The 21792-nt window shown below is 43.4% G+C and overlaps 1 protein-coding gene across 1 annotated transcript in view; it reads right to left on the bottom strand.

The window, feature by feature from the left end:
• Positions 1-4848: 4848 nt before the first annotated feature.
• LOC145398047 (glutamate receptor ionotropic, delta-1-like) overlaps positions 4849-21792 on the bottom strand; it is a 328107-nt gene continuing 311163 nt past the window's right edge. The window contains exon 7 of the mRNA XM_080271009.1: positions 4849-4959. Within this exon, the coding sequence (XP_080127135.1) occupies positions 4849-4959 (111 nt within the window). The remainder of the gene's footprint in view (positions 4960-21792) is intronic.

The following is a 21792-nucleotide window of genomic DNA, read 5'->3' as shown; positions in this document are numbered from 1 at the left end:
TGAGTAGATGTAGTTTCCTAGTGACACCATCATCTGTGATCAGTGATGTTCACGGAATTAGGGAGGAGCTTTTCATAACAAAGGACCTGGGCCTCAGCATTCTGGGGCATTTCCGATCGAAGGGGGACACAGATGTAGGTCATGCCCCGTGGGACCACAGGTGTTCAGAACAAAGGCAGGAGAGCTGTCAGACTCGGCTTCAGTGGATTAGTCCGGGGTGCCTTAATCCGCCTTCATCCATAATGACACTAGCCAGGATTAGTCCTCAGGCTTTGTCTCTCCTTGCCCCCCTCTCTCTCTCTCTCTCTCTCTCTCTCTCTCTCTCATCCTTTTTATTCAGGACGGGAGTTTATCTGCTGTTATACTATGTAAACGTGAAAATGTCAACTTTGCAGAAAATACATCAGTATGTATAAGTAAATCAAGCTTTGTCTCAAGAGAGCATGGTACAAAGCCAGCATAAGTCTGCCTCACCTATCAGTGTCAGTATTGGAAATCTGCCATTTGACCGTTCATATATGCACACCTCTAAATTGGATGACAAATTCACGAGCCCACACCGTGTGATAAGTCTACAGGGAAACAAGTTTGAAATACAGGAATTGTCAACTAGAGATACAAAGTGGGTGCATGCGGATGATTTTAAGTGCAAAGTGGGAGGCCTGGAGTTGGAGGAATCACTTGCAGAAACAATATCCACTTCTCCTACTCCTATCCCTCCAACTGAACCCTCTTCACACATTCCTTCACCTTCCCCAGTCAATGAATATCAGTTAAAGTTGTGCTCTGCACACAGTCCTTCTGTTTCTTGCAGATCTCTTAATAATTATTCCCATTATTTCAAACACATTTTTATAGGCAACATTTTTTGGTTCCATCTGTTTGCAGTGCTGAACCTAACAGGGCCCATTCCCATTATTTCAAACTCATTTTTATGAGCAACATTTTTTGGTTCCACCTTCTGGCAGTGCTGAACCTAACAGGGTCCGGGTTGGGTTGAGGGCGATGGTGGTGTATGACCCGGGGCTTTGGCCGGCTCAGGAGGCGAGGTAATGGCGATAGGAGATGCAGTCTCTTTGCGCTTCAATCTCGAGCCCCTGGCTGATGTAGCCATCGCTCTGCCCTATATTGCATGCCATCTGAATGAGATACAGACCCGCCTATCAACCATTGTGGGGAATCACGACAAGGATGCATTCTGGTACCCTCTTTATTTAAATATTTTTTGGAACTTAGAGCACATTCAGATGAAGTTCTCGCTCTCAAATGATGCAGTTTCCAGCATATGTGAATGGTCGGCAAGTAATGAATGGTGGGAGTTGTACATGCCCACGCAGGAAGAGGAGGTTTAGTAGGGATGAGTGTGACAAAGTTAGCATGGATTATATATATATATATTTAATATATATATATATATATATATATATATATATATATATATATATATATATATATATATATGCAAGAGCTTATAGAGGTTGGGGGAGTGGACTTTCTGACCACTACTTGGTGGTGGCCAGAATTAGGATCCAAGTAAGATGGAGAAATAGAAGAAGGGAAAGGCGAGAGGAAGGAGTAGTCACAAGGAGAGTGGAATGCTTACAAGAGCATGAGAAAAAGGCAGAGTATAAGAGAGAAGTGGAGGAACGATTGGGCAAATATGAATTGGAGCAGATGGGGGACGTGGAAGGTGTGTGAAGGATATTTACAGAAGAAATATGTGCAGCATGTGATGTGGTGTGTGGGAGGAAGAGAAGACGGAGGGGGGTGCAAGGATCAGCATGGTGGAATGAAGAGGTGAGACAGGCTGTGGCACAAAAGAAGAAAGCATACAATGAATGGATGAGAAATAGGGGCGTGAAGAAGTTGAGAGGTGGAAGAGAGAGTTATATCTAGAAAGAAAGAGGTAAAAAGATTAGTAAGAGAGAGTAAGAAGAGAATGAATGAGGAATTTGGAAGGATTTTGAGTGTATAGTGGAGGGAGTGTAAGAAAATGTTCTGGAAAGAGGTGAAGAGAGTAAGACAGGGTGGAAGTGAGGTTAGCAGGGGAGTGAAAGATAAAAATGGTAGATTACTAGTGGAGAAGGGAGAAAAAGTGAGCAGATGGAGAGAACACTTTAAGGAATTATTGAACATACAGGATGGAAGTAATGCGAGTATAAGTGGCTAGGGAATGGCTGGGAGAAGGAGGGACGTGAGAAGACAGGAAGAAATCAGTAGGATAGAAGTTGTGGAAGCAATGAAGAAAGTTAAATTGGGGATAGCCTCAGGAATTGATGGAGTGTGTGGTGAAATGCTGAAGCATGGGGGAGAGATTGTAGTAGAATGGATGTAGAAGATGTGTAGATTGGCCTGGGAGGAAGGTAGAGTCCCGGAAGATTGGAAGTCAGGTATAATTATTCCCTTGTACAAAGGGAAAGGGGAAAAAGAAGTGTGGGGTAATCATAGGGGCATTTGTCTTCTTAGTATAATAGGAAAAGTGTATGGTAGGATACTTATTGACAGAGTTAGGGAAAGAACAGAGGAATTAGTTAAAGAAGAAAAGGGAGGCTTTAGGAAGGGAAGAGGTTGTGTAGATCAGATATTCATTCTTAGATCTTTAGTGGAAAAGTTTCTAGAGAAGGGAAAGAAGTTGTATGCGGCTTTCATGGATTTGGAGAAAGCATATGACGGGGTGGATAGACAAGGATTGTGGAAAGTATTAAGAATATAAGGAGTAGATGGGAAGTTGTTGAATGCTGTGAAGAGTATGTATGATGGTGCTAAGGCTGCAGTGCGTGTGGATGGTGAACTGACTGAATTTTTCTCTTTGAAGGTTGGGTTGAAACAGCAATGTGTCATGTCTCCATGGGTGTTCAATCTGTACATGGATGGGGTAATAAAAGAGGTACAAGGTATGGAAGTGGATGTTGGAGTGGCCCTGGTGAGAGAGGATAGTGTTTGGAAACTCCCTGTACTGTTGTTTGCAGATGATACTGTGTTGTTGAGTGAAGACGAAGGGGAGCAGCAAGGCTTGGTGGATGAGTTTGGGAGAGTGTATAAGAATCGGAATGTAAAGGTGAATGTGAGGAAGAGTAAAGTGATGGTCTTTGAGAGAGGTGAAGTCAGTGAATGTATAGCGAGGTTGGATGGTGAGGAATTGGATAATGTGAGTACGTTTAAGTACTTGGGTAGTGTGATGAGTAAGGATGGAGGTTTGGAAGGTGAAGTGCTTGAAAGGGTACAGCAGGGAAGAAAGGTTGCTGGTTCTTTGAAAGCAGTGATAAGAAACAGAGAATTGAGCATGGAAATGGAAAAGTTACTACATGACAGTATTGTGATGCCAACTCTAACGTATGGAAGTGAAGCTTGGACATTGTTGGAAAGACACAAGTCAAGAGTGAGAGGAGTGGAAATGAGTTATTTAAGAGGAGCCTGTGGAGTCACATGGAGAGACAGGCTGATGAATGAGGATATGAAGGAGCGTTGTGGTGTGGATGTGGATGTGATAGGAAGCATTATGAGGAACACACTGAGGTGGTTTGGCCATGTGGAGAGGATGGAGGGTGAAAGACTAACGGACAGAGTGTATGTGAGTGAGGTGGAGGGGGGAAGAGGGAGGGGGAGGCCGAGGATGAGATGGAGGGATGGGGTGGAGAGGTATATGAGAGAGGGGGGTGTTAGTTGGAAACAGGGCAGTGAAATGGAGGGGGACAGGGCGACGTGGAGACGTTTTATTTTTGGCCACCCCAAACGGGATTGAGGCGTCTGGCAATATATAGAGAGAGAGAGAGAGAGAGAGAGAGAGAGAGAGAGAGAGAGAGAGAGAGAGAGAGAGAGAGAGAGAGAGAGAGAGATACATACAATTTATGTATATAGATAGATAGATAGATATAGATAGATAGATAGATAGATATAGATAGATAGATAGATAGATAGAGGTAAGCCAAGAATAATTATATATAATCTACAGGCCTTTATTAAGGATTATGGCAGAATGGAAAGGCGAAATGAACTGCAGGCCAGAGGAAGAAAGGGTTGGGATGAGACAAACTGTACGAAGGTCTGGGGTGAGGCAGGCTGGAAAGAGGGCTGGGGTGAGGAAGTTTGGAGGGACGCAGTAGGGTGGTGGGAGGGGTGAGAATAGGTAGGGTGTAGGGAGGACTGGGGTGAGGCACGGTAGAGGGAGATGTGGAATAATTTAGGGTGCAGAGCGAGGTGGGATATTTTAGGATGGAGGCCAATGGAGAGTGGGGTGAGGCAGGGTGGAGGGAGAGTGGGGTGAGGCAGTGTGGAAGGAGAAGCTGGGTGAGGCAGAGTGAGGGGAGTGCTGATGATTGGCAGGGTAGAGTTAGGGTTGGGGTGAATGAGTGTGGAGGTAAGGTGGGGTGAATTAATGTCGAGGTAGAGCTGAGGTGAAACAGAAAAGCGGGACAGTAACGGTGATGTAAAGTTGAGGGAGGCTGGGGTGAGGTAGGGTGCAGGAAGTTCTACGGTGTAGCACAACAGAGGGAGTCTATGGCGAGGCAGGGTAGAGGGAGAGCCGAGGTGAAATAGGGTGAAGGGAATGCTGGGGTGAGACAGAATGGAGGGAGTGCTAGGATGAGACAGGGCGATTGGAAGACTGGGATGAGAGGCATGGTGGAAGAAGGGCTAGCGTGAGGCAGGGTGGTGGGAAGACTGGGATGAGAAGCATGATGGAAGAAGGGCTAGCGTGAGGCAGGGTGGTGGGAAGACTGGGATGAGAGGCATGGTGGAAGAAGGGCTAGCGTGAGGCAGGGTGGTGGGAAGACTGGGATGAGAGGCATGGTGGAAGAAGGGCTAGCGTGAGGCAGGGTGGTGGAAGGACAAGGGCTTGGTTAATCTAGGTTAGACGAGGTGCTCCAGCATCAGGGTGAGAGAGGCAGCAAACAGGCCCAGCGCCAGCACGATGAAGGCGCCCTGTAGATGCCCCAGGTTCAGCACCCCGTCGCCACGAACCTGAAACACACTATTACTGTATATGCTACCACTGACTTGCTTTACACACACACGGCATGACTCACCTTCATAATCATGTATCTTGTAATTGGAAATGCAACGATTACACAGCATACATTTTTTGATCAGAGAGAGAGAGAGAGAGAGAGAGAGAGAGAGAGAGAGAGAGAGAGAGAGAGAGAGAGAGAGAGAGAGAGAGAGAGAGAGAGAGAGAGAGAGAGAGAGAGAGAGAGAGAGAGAGAGAGAGTTACAGTAAAGGAACTTGGAAGGGAATAAAAAGATATTCTCTGGATTTGTTAATCTGGAGAAAACCTAAGACAATGTGCGTGAGACGGTAGTTTGTTTGGGTTCGAGAAAAAGAGCTGCACCTACAAAGCTAGTGAGATTATTTATGGAAATTCTGAGTTAGGGACAACTTTTATTACTCATTTTACTATTATTTTTATTACTATTATTATTATTATTATTATTTTATTACACAGAATGGTTTTAGGTGAAAATGGAACTGCGTCAAAGATCTGCCTTCAGTCCATATCTGTTCTTAACTTTTTCATGTAGGGAAGAAAGAACTAAATCTTAACGGCTCACAAGAAATTGTTTTTTCCAAGAAGAAAAAAGGGACAAAATAGGGTCAAATTTATGCTCCATTCCTTTACAGATGCCTGGACAAATTCTGTTTAAAAGACTGCATGTCATAGATAAAGGGAAATAGAGAGTGAGGCAGACAGTTGCAAAGTTGAACTGTTGCATGCATGAATAACAGAGTGTAACAGTTAATTTTTGCATGAAAAAGTTTTGTCAGAAAAGAAATGAGATTGCACTGGCAGACGGGCGAGACGCGCCTGCCGTAATGGAGGAAGATTGCAAGGGGACAGTTCTGAAAAGCAGTGGTCATTGAAGTATCGACAGTCAAGAAACAAAAATGTAATACTGCGGTGAAGAGAGAGAAAAAGGATGATGGGAGTCTGTAAGAAGAAAGGAGCTGATGAAACAAAAAACTCCTTGACTTAATCCTGTTGTAGCTGATTATTGTTGCTGATCAACCATAATCTATATGACCGTGATGATGTATCATTCACAAGCAATAACTGCCCCTACAGCGTAGTGAACCATTGTCGCCTTGCATTTGACAGCTTTGTTTCCTGGATGGATGCCGCATTTGTTTCTTCACCAACTTAATAGGGGCGCCATTGCATGTTCCATTCAATCTGTTCTTTAGGTATGTGGTTCCAACATGGCGTTGTAAATGGTTTCCTGAGTCACAGGATACAATTAGGCTTGTCACTCAGTACAGAGCCAACCGAACTGGATAGAAGACGAATAATCTGAGAGGAAGGATGAGAGAAATAGGAAGACGGGAGGGCAGACATGGAAATGAATTATTTACGTGACGGAAGAAGTGTAGTGTGCATGTGAGTGTGTGTGTTTGCTATTTTTCATGACTCATTTATTCTTGTACATTATTCCGTGTGAGCTTCGAAGCTTCAAGCCTAACGTGACGAGTTGTTAAGCCAGTTGTTGTTGAGCTGGTTGGAGCTTGGAAGTGCCAAGACCAACGTGACAAGTTGATGACCCAGTTTTAGTTATTTAGTTGGATTAAAGCGAGCAAGAGAGTTGGTTGTCTCCCTCTGCCTACAACTAGTCCCTGCTACTAGCAATCTAGGCACTTACCAGCAACTAATGACGAAGTCTGAGGAACCTGCAGTTCGTTTGGACAACCTTGTCATGGACCTCTGCTTGATATTTGAGATTGCTGGTGCATCACAAACAGTAGCTGAGTGGCTCGAGAAACTGGGGCTTGTGTGCCGGATGCGAGGGATCATTGAGCTACACATTGTCGTGCCACTTCAACTTACGGGGGGAGCATTCTCCATGTATCAGCAACTCAGCAACGTAGACTAAGGAAGTTATGACAAGATAAAGGCAGTACTCATTTCTGTTTTGCTGCAGACAAGTTTATTGCCTACGAGCAGTTTGTCGCACGCAGACTTCGTGATGGTGAGTCAGTCAATGTGCATTTGGCTGACCTATTCTGCCTGGCTGCACTATTTGGAGGAATGCCTGATGCCGGCCTGAGTTGTGCTTTTGTGGCCGGCTTTCCTGACTCTGCTTGCCAAATTCTGAGAGCCGGTTCATGCCTTGAAGACATGAATGTTAACCAGATTCTGAACCGTGCACGAGTCGTTCTGGCAGAGGAAAACGTCGGTGCTGGGGCTAAAACTCTACCTGCCAGCTTCAATCAGCGACCACACAGGTCAGCTGCGGTATTGGCTGGTGTGCTGTGTCGGGTTTGTAATCAGCCAAACTACTACGCTTGTGATTGTCTGGCTGGACGTGGCAGGCATTGAGGGGGACACAGGAGCGTGACTGCTTCAACTTCGGGTTGCCTGGTCACTTCGCTTCATCGTGCCCGAGAAATGACTTGGGAGAGGTGGCATTAGCGCCAGCCTCCTCTCCAGAGTCTCAGTGAGTGGCGCTCTGCCGGTGGTTCAATTATCCGTTAATAGAATGAACTGTGACGCCTTGGTTGACACTTGCTGTACTAAGTGTATTGTTCATGCCCCTATGTGCTCCCGCTGGATGAGAGAGGATGTTAGCGTGACGACAGTGAGCAGTGAGCATTATGTGTGTAAGGGGATGGGCGAGGTACAAGTTCAATTGTCTTCAGGAGCATCTGTGAGTGTGAGCGTGCTTGTGGTGCCTTCTAAGCTGCCTAACTTCACCTTCATTCTAAGCATGAATGGTGTAAGAGCCCTACATGGTGTGACAGTGTGCTCCCCGAACGATGTATGGTTCGGTATCAAGGATTCTGAGGCTTTGGCACCGGCGGCAACTACTGACATCGACGAGAAGGACTTTAAAGCGACATACGATGTGAAAGCATGCACTTGGACGATGTTGTGGAAGTGGTGTGGTGACACAGGGCTGTCACGGTTAATGAATACTGTCTCAGAGTACAGGGTGCCTCGAGAGGTTCGTCAGGAATATGAGAACGAAATGTGTCAGTGTATCAAGGATGGCTGGCTTGTTCAGTATGATGAGAGTATCCACGGGCCAGTGAAAGGAACCATTTCTCTGATGGCAATCGTGCAACATCATAAGAAAAAGGTGCTCCCAGTACTAGATTTCCATAAACTGAACTCTTATCTCAATGTGCACATAGTGGAAGCAGACGCCTGCACAGAGAAAATTAGGGAGTGGCGCAGGTGTGGACAGAGGGTCACTCTCATGGATTTAAGCAAGGCCTACATGCAAATTTACGTTCGCCCATCGTTATGGTCGAGCCAGACGGTGGTAATTCAGAGAAGACTTTATTGCATTACAAGACTGGGCTTTGGATTGAACATTGTACCTCTCGTCTTGAAGAAGGTCCTGGGCACCATGCTGAGCTGGGATGAGAGGATTATCTGCGCCACATCGCTATGTCTGGATGACATACTAGTGAATGAAAGCATAGCATCTGCGGCGGAGGTTGAGAGTCACCTGAATCATTACTTTTTTTTTTTTTTTTATAATAAATGGAGGAAGGAAAAACAAACTAAAAAAAAATAAGTCCGTGTGCCTAAAGCCATCCTCCATTCATAAAATACTTATAACAATTGGATTCAAAATCGAAAGGATTAAATATATGTGGAAAGCAACTCCCAGGAAGTGAATTCCAGAAAGTAGTACTGTAGTTCTGGGCATAAATGAATTTTGATAAGCAGTGGTTCTGCATTGTAGGAGAGTGTGAGTTCATGGGAGCTCCCAGCTGCCCGAGAATTTCGGGAGAAAATGTGAAGGGGAGGCACAATTGAAGCCAGTTCGTTAGAGCACTTACGGTAAAAATATCGATAAAATAGTGCTAAAGAAGCAACATCCCTACATACTGATAACGGAGGAAGGTCCTGCGTTATGGCAGGATTATTGATTAATTTAATGGCTTTATTTTGAATTTTGTCCAATTGCCTCAATGCAACCAATCCACATCCACTCCACAGTGATGAACAGTATTCGATCTGAGAACGCACATGACTTTTGTATATTGTGGCCATCTGCTCGTCAGTGAAGAACTCACGAGCTCTGTGCATAAGTCCCAGTTTTTTAGAAGTATTTTTAGCAAGGGATTTAAAATAAGCTGTCCAGTTTAGGTTGGGGTTTAGAGTAACACCTAGGACATCAATTGTAGTGGATATGGGAATACTGACATCATTTAAAGCTATGTGAGAGTCTGAGGGATTCTTTCTATTGGAGAAATTAATGTAATTAGTTTTCTGAGCATTAAATGAGACCAGATTTTTTTGTCCCCCTTGATTAAATTTAGAAAGGTCCTGGTTCAGAGAAATTGCTGTGTTTATTTGGGAATTGATAATATGAAATTGTGTAAAGGAGGTACTAAATGTGAAAGAACTATGAAGGGTCAAGTCATCAGCATAAGAGTGTATTGGGTTGTGCGTGACGGATAGGAGGTCATTTATATGAATGAGAAAGAGGGTTGGTGCCAAAACTGATCCCTGAGGTACGCCAGCATTTATGGAATGAAACTGAGAATAAATTCCATCTACCATGACCCGTATTTTTCTACTATGAAGGTAAGAAGAAATTAGAGGAACCAGTGATGCAAGGCCATAGTGTGACATCTTAGACAATAAGGCCTGGTGCCATACTCTGTCAAATGCTTTTGAAATGTCAAGTGCTATTGTGTGTGTTTCACCATGTTGGTCTATTGTTTTGTTAATTTGATGGGTAAGAAGGCAAAAAATACCTACAGTTGAACGTTCCTGTCTAAATCCATACTGCCGATCATTGATCAATTTATTGATTTCTAGATTCTTGGCTATGTGTTTGTTAATTAGTGTCTCAAAAACTTTACCGAGAACGGAAGTTATTGCAATTGGTCTATAGTTTGATGGATCAGAAGTTGCCCCCTTTTTAGGAACAGGATGGATATTTGCTTCTTTCCATGGGGCTGGAAAAATTGTGATACAGGTGGATAAGCGGAAAAATTTTGCTAATACAGAAGCCAACACTGAGGAGCAATTTTTAAGTACTATTGAAGGAATTTCTGGGTGTAGGGGGGTTTCCAAGAATACTCCCCCAGTATCCCTGCTTGTCGTAAAAGGCGACTAAAAGGGTTGGCGGAGGGTTAGTGCCCCTCCCCGGAAAACAACTAACTAAAAAAACAAACAAGAAGCCTCGGATAAGGACTGACCAAATGATGACGACCCAGGACCGGACAAAGGACTTGGTAATGAGTACATGGAATGCAAGAGGAGCGAATGATGAGGTGAAAGAGAGAGAGATTGTCCAGGTGCTTGAGGGTGCGAAAGTGGATGTATGTGGAATAACTGAAACAAAATGGAGAGGAGAAAGTGTGAGAGAATGGGAGTATGGATGGGGTATATGTGCAGGAGTAGGTGAGAATGAGAGGGGAAAAGGAGTATGTATAGTTGTGAGTAAAAGATGGAAGAATAGCATAAGAGAGTATGGATCAGTTGGGTCAAGGATTGTGTGGGTAAAGTTGAAAGTTGGAATACAAATGTGGGGGATTGTGTGTGTGTATGCACCGACGCAAGATCGTGCTAGAAGAGTGGGAGAAGAGTTCTGGACAAATGTAGAAGTGTGCATGGAAAAGTTTGGAAGGAATGAGAGAGTGTTTTTGATTGGTGATATGAATGGTAAAGTTGGGAATGTGAAGGTGGATGGAATAGTTGCTGAGTGGGGTGTGCCTGCTGAGATAGATGAGAATGGGAGTGCATTGGTGGACATTTGTGCTGGGAGGGGGTTGGTGATAGCCAATACCCTCTTCAGGCATAGAATGATCTACAGGTATACATGGCGAGTGATGAGAAGGGTGGGTGGTGAACTGAATGAAAGGAAGGCAATGATTGATTATGTGTGTGTGGATGAAAGGATGCGAAGATGTGTAAAGGATGCAAGAGTGTATAGAGGTTAGGGGAGTGGACTTTCTGATCACTACTTGGTGGTGGCCAGAATTAGAATGCAAGTAAGATGGAGGAATAGAAGAAGGGAAAGACGAGAGGAAGGAGTAGTTGCAAGGAGAGTGGAAAGGTTACAAGAGGATGAGAAAAAGGCAGAGTATAAGAGAGAAGTGGAGGAACGATTGGGCAAATATGAATTGGAGCAGATGGGAGACGTGGAAGGTGTGTGTAAGATATTTACAGAAGAAATATGTGCAGCATATGATGTGGTGTGTGGAAGGTAGAGAAGACGGAGGGGGGTGCAAGGAACAGCGTGGTGGACTGAAGAGGTGAAACAGGCTGTGGCACAAAAGAAGAAAGCATACATGAATGGATGAGAAATAGGGGCGTGGAAGAAGTTGAGAGGCGGAAGAGAGAGTTATATGTGGAAAGAAAGAGAGAGGTGAAAAGATTAGTAAGAGAGAGTAAGAAGAGAGTGGATGAGGAATTTGGAAGGAATTTGAGTGTAAAGTGGAGGGACTGTAAGAAAATGTTCTGGAGAGAAGTGAAAAGAGTAAGACAGGGTGGAAGTGAAGTTAACAGGGGAGTGAAAGATAAAAATGGTATATTACTAGTGGAGAAGGGAGAAAAAGTGAGCAGATGGAGAGAACACTTTAAGGAATTGTTGAACGTAGAGGATGGAAGTAATGCGAGTATAAGTTGCTGGGGAATGGCTGGGAGAAGGAGGGAGGTGAGAAGACAGGAAGAAATCAGTAGGATAGAAGTTGTGGAAGCAATGAAGAAAGTTAAATCGGGAAAAGCCCCAGGAATTGATGGAGTGTGTGGTGAAATGCTGAAGCATGGGGGAGAGATAGTAGTAGAATGGATGTGGAAGATGTGCAGTTTGGCCTGGGAGGAAGGTAGAGTCCCGGAGGATTGGAAGTCAGGTATAATTATTCCCTTGTACAAAGGAAAAGTGGAAAAAAAAGTGTGTGGCAATCATAGGGGCATTTGTCTTCTTAGTATAACAGGAAAAGTGTATGGTAGGATACTTATAGACAGAGTTAGAGAAAGAACAGAGAAATTAGTTGGAGAAGAAAAGGGAGGCTTTAGGAAGGGAAGACGTTGTGTAGATCAGATATTCATTCTTAGATCTTTAGTGGAAAAGTTTCTAGAGAAGGGAAAGAAGTTGTATGCGGCTTTCATGGATTTGGAGAAAGCATATGACAGGGTGGATAGACAAGGATTGTGGAAAGTGTTAAGAATATATGGAGTAGATGGGAAGTTGTTGAATGCTGTGAAGAGTATATACGATGGTGCGAAGGCTGCAGTGCGTGTGGATGGTGAACTAAGTGAATTTTTCTCTTTGAAAGTTGGTTTGAAACAGGGATGTGTCATGTCTCCATGGTTGTTCAATCTGTACATGGATGGGGTAATAAAAGAGGTACAAGGTAGGGTAGTGGATGTTGGAGTGGCCCTGGTGAGTGAGGGTAGTGTTTGGAAACTCCCTGTACTGTTGTTTGCAGATAATACTGTGTTGTTGAATGAAGACGAAGGGGAGCTGCAAGGCTTGGTGGATGAGTTTGAGAGAGTGTGTAAGAAACGAAATCTAAAGGTGAATGTAGAGAAGAGTAAGGTGATGGTCTTTGAGAGCGGTGAAGTTAGTGAATGTACAGCGAGCTTGGATGGTGAGGAATTGGAAAATGTGAGTACGTTTAAGTACTTGGGTAGTGTGATGAGTAAGGATGGAGGTTTGGAGGGTGAAGTGCTTGAAAGGGTACAGCAGGGAAGAATGGTTGCTGGTTCTTTGAAAGCAGTGATAAGAAACAGGGAAGTGAGCATGGAAGTGAAAAAGTTACTACATGACAGTATTGTGATACCAACTCTAACGTACGGAAGTGAAGCTTGGACGTTGTTGGAAGGACACAAGTCAAGAGTGAGAGCAGTGGAAATGAGTTATTTAAGAGGAGCCTGTGGAGTCACGTGGAGAGACAGGCTGACGAATGAGGATATAAAGGAGCTTTGTGGTGTGGATGTGCATGTGATAGGAAAAGTTATGAGGAACGCACTGAGGTGGTTTGGCCATGTGGAGAGGATGGAGAGTGAAAGACTGACGAAGAGAGTGTATGTGAGTGAGGTGGAGGGGGGAAGAGGGAGGGGGAGGCCGAGGATGAGATGGAGGGATGGGGTGGAGAGGTATATGAGAGGGGGTGTGTGTGAGTTGGGAGCAGGGCAGTGAAATGGCGGGGGACAGGGCGACTTGGAGGCGATTTGTTTGTGGCCACCCCAAAGGGGATTGATGCGTCTGGCAATAGATAGATAGATAGACAAATCTGGTGTGAATCATGGAAGAAGGAATTTGAGGGGAATCAAATTCAAGTACAAAAATATTATGATTTTCTGAATTTAGGGTTAAGTTTGTTGAAAAAATGTCAACAAGAAGGTTGGCTTTTCTGCGTGGGTCACTTACTAGATTTCCATTTGGAGACTGTAACGGTGGAATGGAAGAGGTGGTAGTGAAGTAGTCTTGAATGAATTAAGGGTTGACCAGAATATTTTGTTATCATTTGGATTGTTTAGTAGTTTGTTAGCTTGTCTATGTAGAAAGTTTTATTTAGAAAGATTGATAATAGTTTTGGCATGGTTTCTAATATTTTTCTAATAGTTAAAGGCTTCTTTGGTTTTGGTCCTTGTATAAGTGTTATAAGCTATTGTTTTATGTTCTGTTACTCTAGCACAATTGTGGTCAAACCATTTAGGAGAATTACATCTTATTCTGTAACTATGATGGGGAATGTATGTTTTCATGCTGACTTTAATGAAATCCTGTATGTGGCCCAATGTGGAATTTGCACCATGGGAGAAAAAGTAGTTCCAAGGAACATCCATGAGAAAATTTTGAAGTCCCTCCCAGTCTGCCCTGTCGTAGTGCCACTTAGTCATCACAACATGTTCAGAGCAGGAGGGTGTGGTAGGTGTGAAACTGGTGGCTTGAATCAGACAATGATTTGAGGATCCGAGGGGGGACTTCACTTCGACATTATAATTATCTGAATTGGTTGTTAGAAACAAGTCCAATAGGTGGGGATTTTGATCGGGGTTGTCTTGTACATGGGTGGGTTGACTGACTAACTGGGTGAGATTAAATGAGTCTGCAAATAGCTCACATTGAAGACCAGAGTCATCAGTTCTGGGTGAATAAGTGAGCCATTCGACATTATGGTCATTCAAATCACCCAGAATAGTAATTTCTGATGCAGTACTAATGTTGAGGACACTTAGTTGTGAAGACAGAGAGTCTAATAAACTCGGCTCTGACGGGGCATTAGGGGAACGATAAACACAACAGAAATACTTAATTTTACCAAAAGAATTTTTGTATATGGAATAGTCGAAACAAGGACAATTAAATTTAGTAATCTCCTCCAGGGCAATTTCTAATTTAGCAAGGCAACATACACCTCCTTTGGGTCTGAAATTTTGAATCAAGATATAACCAGGAAAATTATATCTAGCTAAATCAGAGGTGGAGCTTACTTGTGTTTGTCAGAAATGACAGATCAGGGGATTCAAACTGGAGGAAATTTTGAACAGAGTTGATGTTGGAGTGAAGTCCCCTAATATTGCAAAAGAAAATTTTACTGCACTGACGAGCAGATTTAGGGTGCCACAACACTGGAGGTGGAACAGTCGCTTGATGACGACCGGGAGGGCCCTGTGCAGACAACTCATCCCTGCTGGTGGTGGTCACCCGAGAAACCACCGCACTGATTTCCAGTATAGCAGCAGCCATGGTTCTTTTTATGGGGGGGAGAACAGGGACGTATGATATGTAATGACAAGATCGGTGTTTTTTTGGAGAGAGGATGGCTGGTTTAAGGTAATGTAATATAATGTTGATGTGTGTGTTGTGTAAAGAGGGCAGCCTGATGCCCTTCGGTGTGTGAGGCAGAAAGATGTGAACCCAGCTACCAAGGCCTAGGAAAGAAAATGGAACCCAGGCTATCTTGAGTCTCCCGTAACCTTGGCAGTAGTACTTCCCTGGGTGGAGCTGCCTACCTGTACTACATGGCCTGACCTGCAAAATGGCCGAGCACATGTCAGAAGGAGTCCATATGCTTGACATCAGTGTCTGGGAGGAGCACCACCGTCTCTTCTGGAGGTGTGACAATGATGTCAATGATATCCCAAGAAACTGACAAGGCACATCATGTTCTCTCTCTGTGGACAGTTGACAAGTCATCTGCCTGTGTGTGTCTGGCTGAGAGCGGTGGCATCTTACATGAACAGGCATGCCAATGAGGCCACAACTTCATGGGACAATGAGATTACTGACCCTAAGTTGCACTCCAAGCTCACGGAGACACTGAAGTGGGTGTAGAGGTCTGATCTGGCAGGAGGACGATGGGATGTAGCAGGAGAAGAGCTACTCTTTGGGTGGATGCGAGTTCTCTTGCACTGGGAGCTGCATTAGAAGTGAACGGGGACATCACAGAAGATGCGTGTTGGGTATGACGGAACGACTGCTCCCACATCAATCTTGCAGAGCTGGATGCTATCGTCAAAGGATTAAATCTCGCTTTCTCCTGGAAGATGAAGGTATTGGCTCTCATAACTGACTCGAGGACTGTGTGTCATTGAACTGTAGAAAAGCACGTGTGAATACTAAAGCATCTAGTGAAATGCTGATTTGCAGACGCCTAGAGATGTTGAAAACCATCGTCAATGATTAACTTGTGTCCTTTTTCGAGAACAAGACTGATGCACTAACTCGAGTACCGAAGGGACGGCTTTGTCTTGAGAATGTTCAACCAGTGTGTGGGGCTGTTGCCGCTGTTTCTGAGCAAGACAAAATTCATGAAACCAGCAGACATCCAGGTGTTAGGTGCACATTATACTGCTGCAGAAGATTATACCCAACAGTTCAATGGCAGCAGGCACGCAAGGTCGTTCGTGGGTGCCAAGGATGCCAATCTATTGATCTGGTACCCAAGAGGTGGCAAAAGGGGGTTTTGGGGACCTCAGAGATTTGGGGCAGAGATAGCATGAACATCTGTCATGTCAGAAATCAACACCAGAGTTAGCATGGACATCTATCATGTCAGAAATCAACACTACATGACTCATTGAGTGTAGCCCATCACGTTACGCCATCTGGAGGAGAATCAGACATCAAGACACCAGCAGTGTTTTTGAACTGCTGGAATCTGTGTTTTTTGAGTGTGGAGCACCCAAGGAGCTGCTGACTGGCAACGCTGGCAGCTTCCATAGTTCTGTCTTCAGTGGGTTTACCAGTTGCTGGGGCATGGCAGTCAGATATCGTTGTGCCAACGTTCCTTCTGGTAATATAATATCAGAGCGGTGTCATCGAACAGTGAACACGATACTGGCACAGACAGGCTGCTCTGTGGCGGAGGCAGTATACTGTTGTAACGTGATGCCACTAGGTGACGGCACTGCATCTACCCCTACCAACCAGATATTCAGTTACGAGATCAGGCTGCTCAGAATCGACTTTTTTTTTTTTTATGTGTCCGACTCTGGGCATAGGCTTCACACCCTGCTCCGAAGGCCCAGTAGTCCTCCTTCATACCATACACCTCTACATGTCACAACTTCGGCACTAACACCCACCGTCCATACTGCATACATGCTAGGGCTGTCTCATACAGGACTGATGTATTGGTATTAGCAGGGATATTTTTTGAACATGTTGGGGGGTCTTCTGGTAGATCAGTTATCAATCAATCAATCAAGCATTTCCTGTGGCACCCTTGGGGATGCATAGGGCCTCGATGAACTCACACCACCACATCCTATCTTGTGCTAACTCCTCAAGATCTCCCCAACACTCATCTCCAGCTTCCCGTCTCATTGTCCTCACCCACGTCTCTTTTGGCCTTCCTCTACCTCTCCTACCAGGTGCCACCCACCCTGGTGTACCTCGTACTATTCCCTGTCTCCTATACACATGTCCTAGCCACTTCCATCGTGAGAATCTAACATATTCATCGATCGGCTGCACTCCCGTTATTTCTCTAATTCTACTATTTGGTATCCTTTCCCACCACTTAACTCCTAATATTCTTCTAAGTGCTTTATTTTCAAACACCAAGAATTTATTTTCCATAGTCACTGTGCTGTACCAAGACTCGTGTCCATAAATTAAGATACTCCTAACCATTACCTTATAAAGTTTGATTTTTGAATGCAGAGAGAAATTGTTATTATTCCAAATATTTTTAAGCATTCCCATTGCCTGATTAGCCTTCTTTAACCTTTCCTCGAATTCAAAGTTCAAAGAAACATCCTTGGCTAAATAAGTACCTAAATATTTAAACCTATCAACTTGCTTTACAACCATACCTCCAATTACACATTCCTGTGCATTTTCCATATTCATATTGATTATTTCAGTTTTTCCACAATTAATAACCAAACCCACCTTGCGACCTTCACTCACCAAACAGTCCAACACTCTCTGCATCTCTTCTGGCCCATCACAAATCAAAACTATATCATCTGCATAATCTAAATCCAAAAGTTTCCTGTTCTCTCCCCAAAGTATACCTGCACCGGTTTCTGTTCCAACACGTTTCATAATGTAATCAATGACCAATATAAATAGTAAAGGCGATAGAACACCACCTTGAATTACTCCGGACTTGACTTCAAACGAATCACTCAGACAACCATCACTTTACAAAATGTGTCCTCATGCATGTTCATAATGACCCTCACAAACTCCTCTGGTATTCCATAATGTCTCATGATCTTCCCCATAGACTCTCTCGAAACACTATCAAAAGCCTTTTCAAAATAAAAAAACAAAGACTTAACGGTACTCTCATTTCATTAACTTGCTGCATCAAATGCCTAACTATAAAGATCTGATCATTGCAACCACGTCCCTTTCTAAAACCAGCCTGTTCATCCCTCAGAATACCCTCAACCACAGGCTCCAACCTATTTAACAACACTCTACTGAAAACTTTCAAAGCTATCGGTGACAAAGAGATTCCCCTCCAATTACCACATTCACTCAGGTCTCCTTTCTTCGGAACTTTAACAATTACACCATTCTTCCAAACTGATGGTAGTAACCCCGTCACCCATATCTTATTGAATAGCTTGGTCAAGATCATTATTAATCTATCCCCCTCCACTTTAAACATTTCCGGAAATAAACCATCCTCCCCTGGTGCCTTATTATTCTTTAACTGTTTTACTGCTTTCTCCACTTCTGCAAGCCTCAACTCTCCTGTTTCTATATTTAAATCTTCCTGAGCAGACGGTATATCCTCTTCTGGTGGTATTGGTCTATTAACCCCTTAACCGCGGGGAGTCACTTTCGTGACGCTTGGGAGCAAGGGATCATACTGCGGGGCGTCGCTTTTGTGATTCTGTGTTATTTTGAATTCACCCGGGCTTTCAAGTGGGGGCTTGTATCATCTATCAGTACTGACAATGTCCAACACTAGTCAGCACTCCTAATCTCATCTGTACTCCCATCCATTGTTGACAATTTAGCCATTTCTCCCCGTTCTTGACTCCCCTCCCTACCCCCCCTCCATTACCCTATCCTCTCGCCTGCCCGGCCATGCTACGCTAAGTAAATCTTCCCTGGAATTTTTCACTGATTTCATCCATTGAAATAAGCCCTATGTCGTATTCTGATACCAAATAATATATACAAGAAAGAAATCAGGTAAGTGAGAGTGCCATACACCTGGAATTGGCTAATTATCACCTGACAACACCTCACGTGCACTCGTTCGCTAATTTTCGCTGTTTTTTTCCCCTTGAAATATGCCGTATAATCTATTTTCGTAATAAATATACATGTAAGGAGAGAAGGGAGAAGCCTAAGTGATATTTACATTCACCTGGAACTACCTAATTTATAATGTATTGTCTAGATTTCCTGCCAGTCATATCAGTGCTACACAAAGCTGTTTCAAGATTTAACATTGGTAGCTCTGATTATATATCTCCTAAGTAGGCCTCTAATCTATTTTCGTAATAAATATACCTGTAAGGAGGGAAGGGAGAACCCTAAATGATATTTACATTCACCTGGAACTACCAAATTTATAATGTATTGTCTAGATTTCCTGCCAATCATATCAGTGCTAGACTTATCTGTTTCAAGAAGTAATATTGGTAACTCTGAATAACCCCTAAAGCAGGCCTCTAGGCTAGCTGGCCTGGCAACTGCGTTATCAGTGTAGTCTCATCTTCCGAAGTGAGAGGACGTATGTTTCATCTTGCTGACTTCAAGGCCTTTTTTCACCCCCATGCAAATGGCTCTGTGACCTTTACCCCTACTAAACCTCGTGTGGAAAGAGGTAAAGGGCTGACAATTGATAAAAGAGTGACTACGATCTTTCTATTGAGTAAAACAGTGCAAGTGGAATTGTAAATAATGTGTAAATAATGTGTAAACAGCAAGTGAAAGTAATGAATGTAAATATACGTGAACAATGGAAAATAGTTTTATAAGTTATTTCAAGTGACAGTGCATAACACTGTAAATAAAATAGAAATGTAAATAACGTAAATAAAATAGAGAACGTAAATAGAAATGTAAATGAGTAGTATTATAAGAATACGAGTATATACCCTAGGAGTAATGAAAGTGAAAGTTTCACTCTAGCATGTCTGAATGCTATGAGTTATGAGAGTGAAGATGAAAGTGACATTCACTCTCAATGCCAGTATACAGGACGAGAAAGTGAATGCTACGTATTTTACTGAAAGAAATTGAATCCCTACAGTGACAATAAACTAATACTACTGAAGGAAACTTATGGATAAAGACTGTAGATATATATAAGTGTTATATAGTAATAGAAATATAAAGTGTGAGGGGTTTTATGAATAATAAATGACAGACTACCATGAGCGAACTAGTGCCAGTGCGACGATCAGACGCGCTCGTAATTTCCATTGCTTTCACAGTGTTTTTTTTTTTGAGTATGGATCCCAAACTACTTGAAAATTGTAGAATAGTGTTTATAGTGTTTGTATCTGGCTGTGGTAATCATATTACGGGTTGTTGGGAAGTGTAAAGTGGAGACTTCGTTACCCTACTTCAGAGGTCTCCACAAGTCCTACGGTAACCGAGGAAGGCTCAACAATCATTCCAGGAGAAAGCTGAAGGTATGTGCCATAAGCATATGTAATTTTATTATTCTAGGACTAATAACTGATTTTTGGCAAATATTTTTTGAGAGTCTGTCGGAGCCCAAATAACCCCGCGGCACACGCAAGTAATTGGTAAACAAGCCCGCGGTGTAGGGGTTAAGAACTGTCTCAAAATGCTCTTTCCATCTATTTTTAATATCTCCATCTTTGGTCAATAAATTTCCTTCCCTGTCTCTAATTGGTATTTCCTTGCGTTTACCTGCATTACCACTCAGTTCTCTAATCGATTCATATGCTATTCTTTGACTCTGTCCATCATTTTTGTTTATTAGGATTTCAGTCTCTGCAACCTTTTCATCCACACATCTTCTTTTATCTCTCCTAGCTAACCTTCTTCTGAATTCAAACTCCAGTACGCAGCTCTTGCTAATTCAATCTCTCGTTCATCAACGCATTGCATCTCACTCCTCAATTTAGCCTCACCTCTCTTTTTTATCATATCCCACGTTTCCTCTGATATCCATTTCTTTCTCCTGAATCTATGTCTCCTTCCAATCGTACATTCAGCAGTCTCATGCAAAACTTTGTTCACATCCTCCCACATCTCATCTACACTTCTCTCCCCCTCTTCCAACGTTTCCAACACCAAAAACCTATTTCTGCATTCTAATCTGAATTCCTCCTTTTCTTCTCCTTCTCTTCTAAGCTTAACAATATCGTATCTACCAACACCAGATTTTTCCATCTTCTGATTTTTAAGTTTAAACCTTATTTTTGCAATGCTGAGTTGATGGTCACTACCAATATCCGCTCCCCGTTTAACATGAACATCTAGCAGAGAACTTCTATGCCTCCTACTGATAGCAATGTGATCAATCTGATTTTTTTATTTTCCACACGGCGACACCCAAGTTGTCTTGTGTATATTGCAATGCTGAAAGAGTGTGCCCCCGATGACTAAGTCATTTGCTAGACAGAAGCTTCCAAACCTCACTCCGTTTTCACTCATCCTACTACCAACTCCCATCTTACCCATACATGCCTCAAATCCCTCATTTGAACAGCCCATTACTGCATTAAAGTCTCCAACGCAGATCAAAACATCATGTCTAGGTACCCTTCCTACTCCTTCTTGCAACTTTTCATAAAATGTGTCTTTCCTTTCATCGAGTGCATCATTAGTAGGTGCATAACACACAAACAGACTGATGTTGCCATGATTTGATTTAAACCGTGCGTATAGCAATCGCTCATCTATAGGATCCCACTCACATAAAGCCTTATTTGCTTTACAACCCAGCAACAATCCTACTCCCTGATAATGCATTCCGTCCTGTCGGCCAGATATCAATAAACGTATACCATCCTCCAAATCCAACTTATCGACTCCAGTTAATCTAGTTTCTGTCAGAGCACAAATATCAAGTCCGTAATTTTGAAAAACCTTCACTAACTCATCGATTTTACCGTCATGATTTAGCGTTCTCACATTCCAGTTACCAATTTTAATTGTATTTTTTGCATTGACAAAGGAATTAGATTGTAACTGAGGCAACCGTGAGATTCTTAGCACCCCCTGCCCATTTAAGGGCTGCACGGGATTGGGGGCCATTATTGTTCTTTCAGAGTCCATCAAGGTTTCTTTGGCTAACTTCCTGAACACCTCGCCATTGTGTTGCAGTCGCAGTAGGCAGCTAACTTGCCTGATTGCCCACACCCGAAAGACCCAGCTATGCTGTAGCCAGTCATGTGCCGGCATGCTTCCCAGCCATTTCACTCTCAAGGA

The sequence above is a fragment of the Coenobita brevimanus genome, chromosome 44 (assembly GCF_032717465.1).
Source record: "Coenobita brevimanus isolate Jiangsu-jjx chromosome 44, ASM3271746v2, whole genome shotgun sequence".
Classification (NCBI taxonomy): Eukaryota; Metazoa; Arthropoda; class Malacostraca; order Decapoda; family Coenobitidae; genus Coenobita; species Coenobita brevimanus.
The sequence above is the reverse complement of the archived record's forward strand: the minus strand, read 5'-3'. Positions and strand labels throughout refer to the sequence as shown.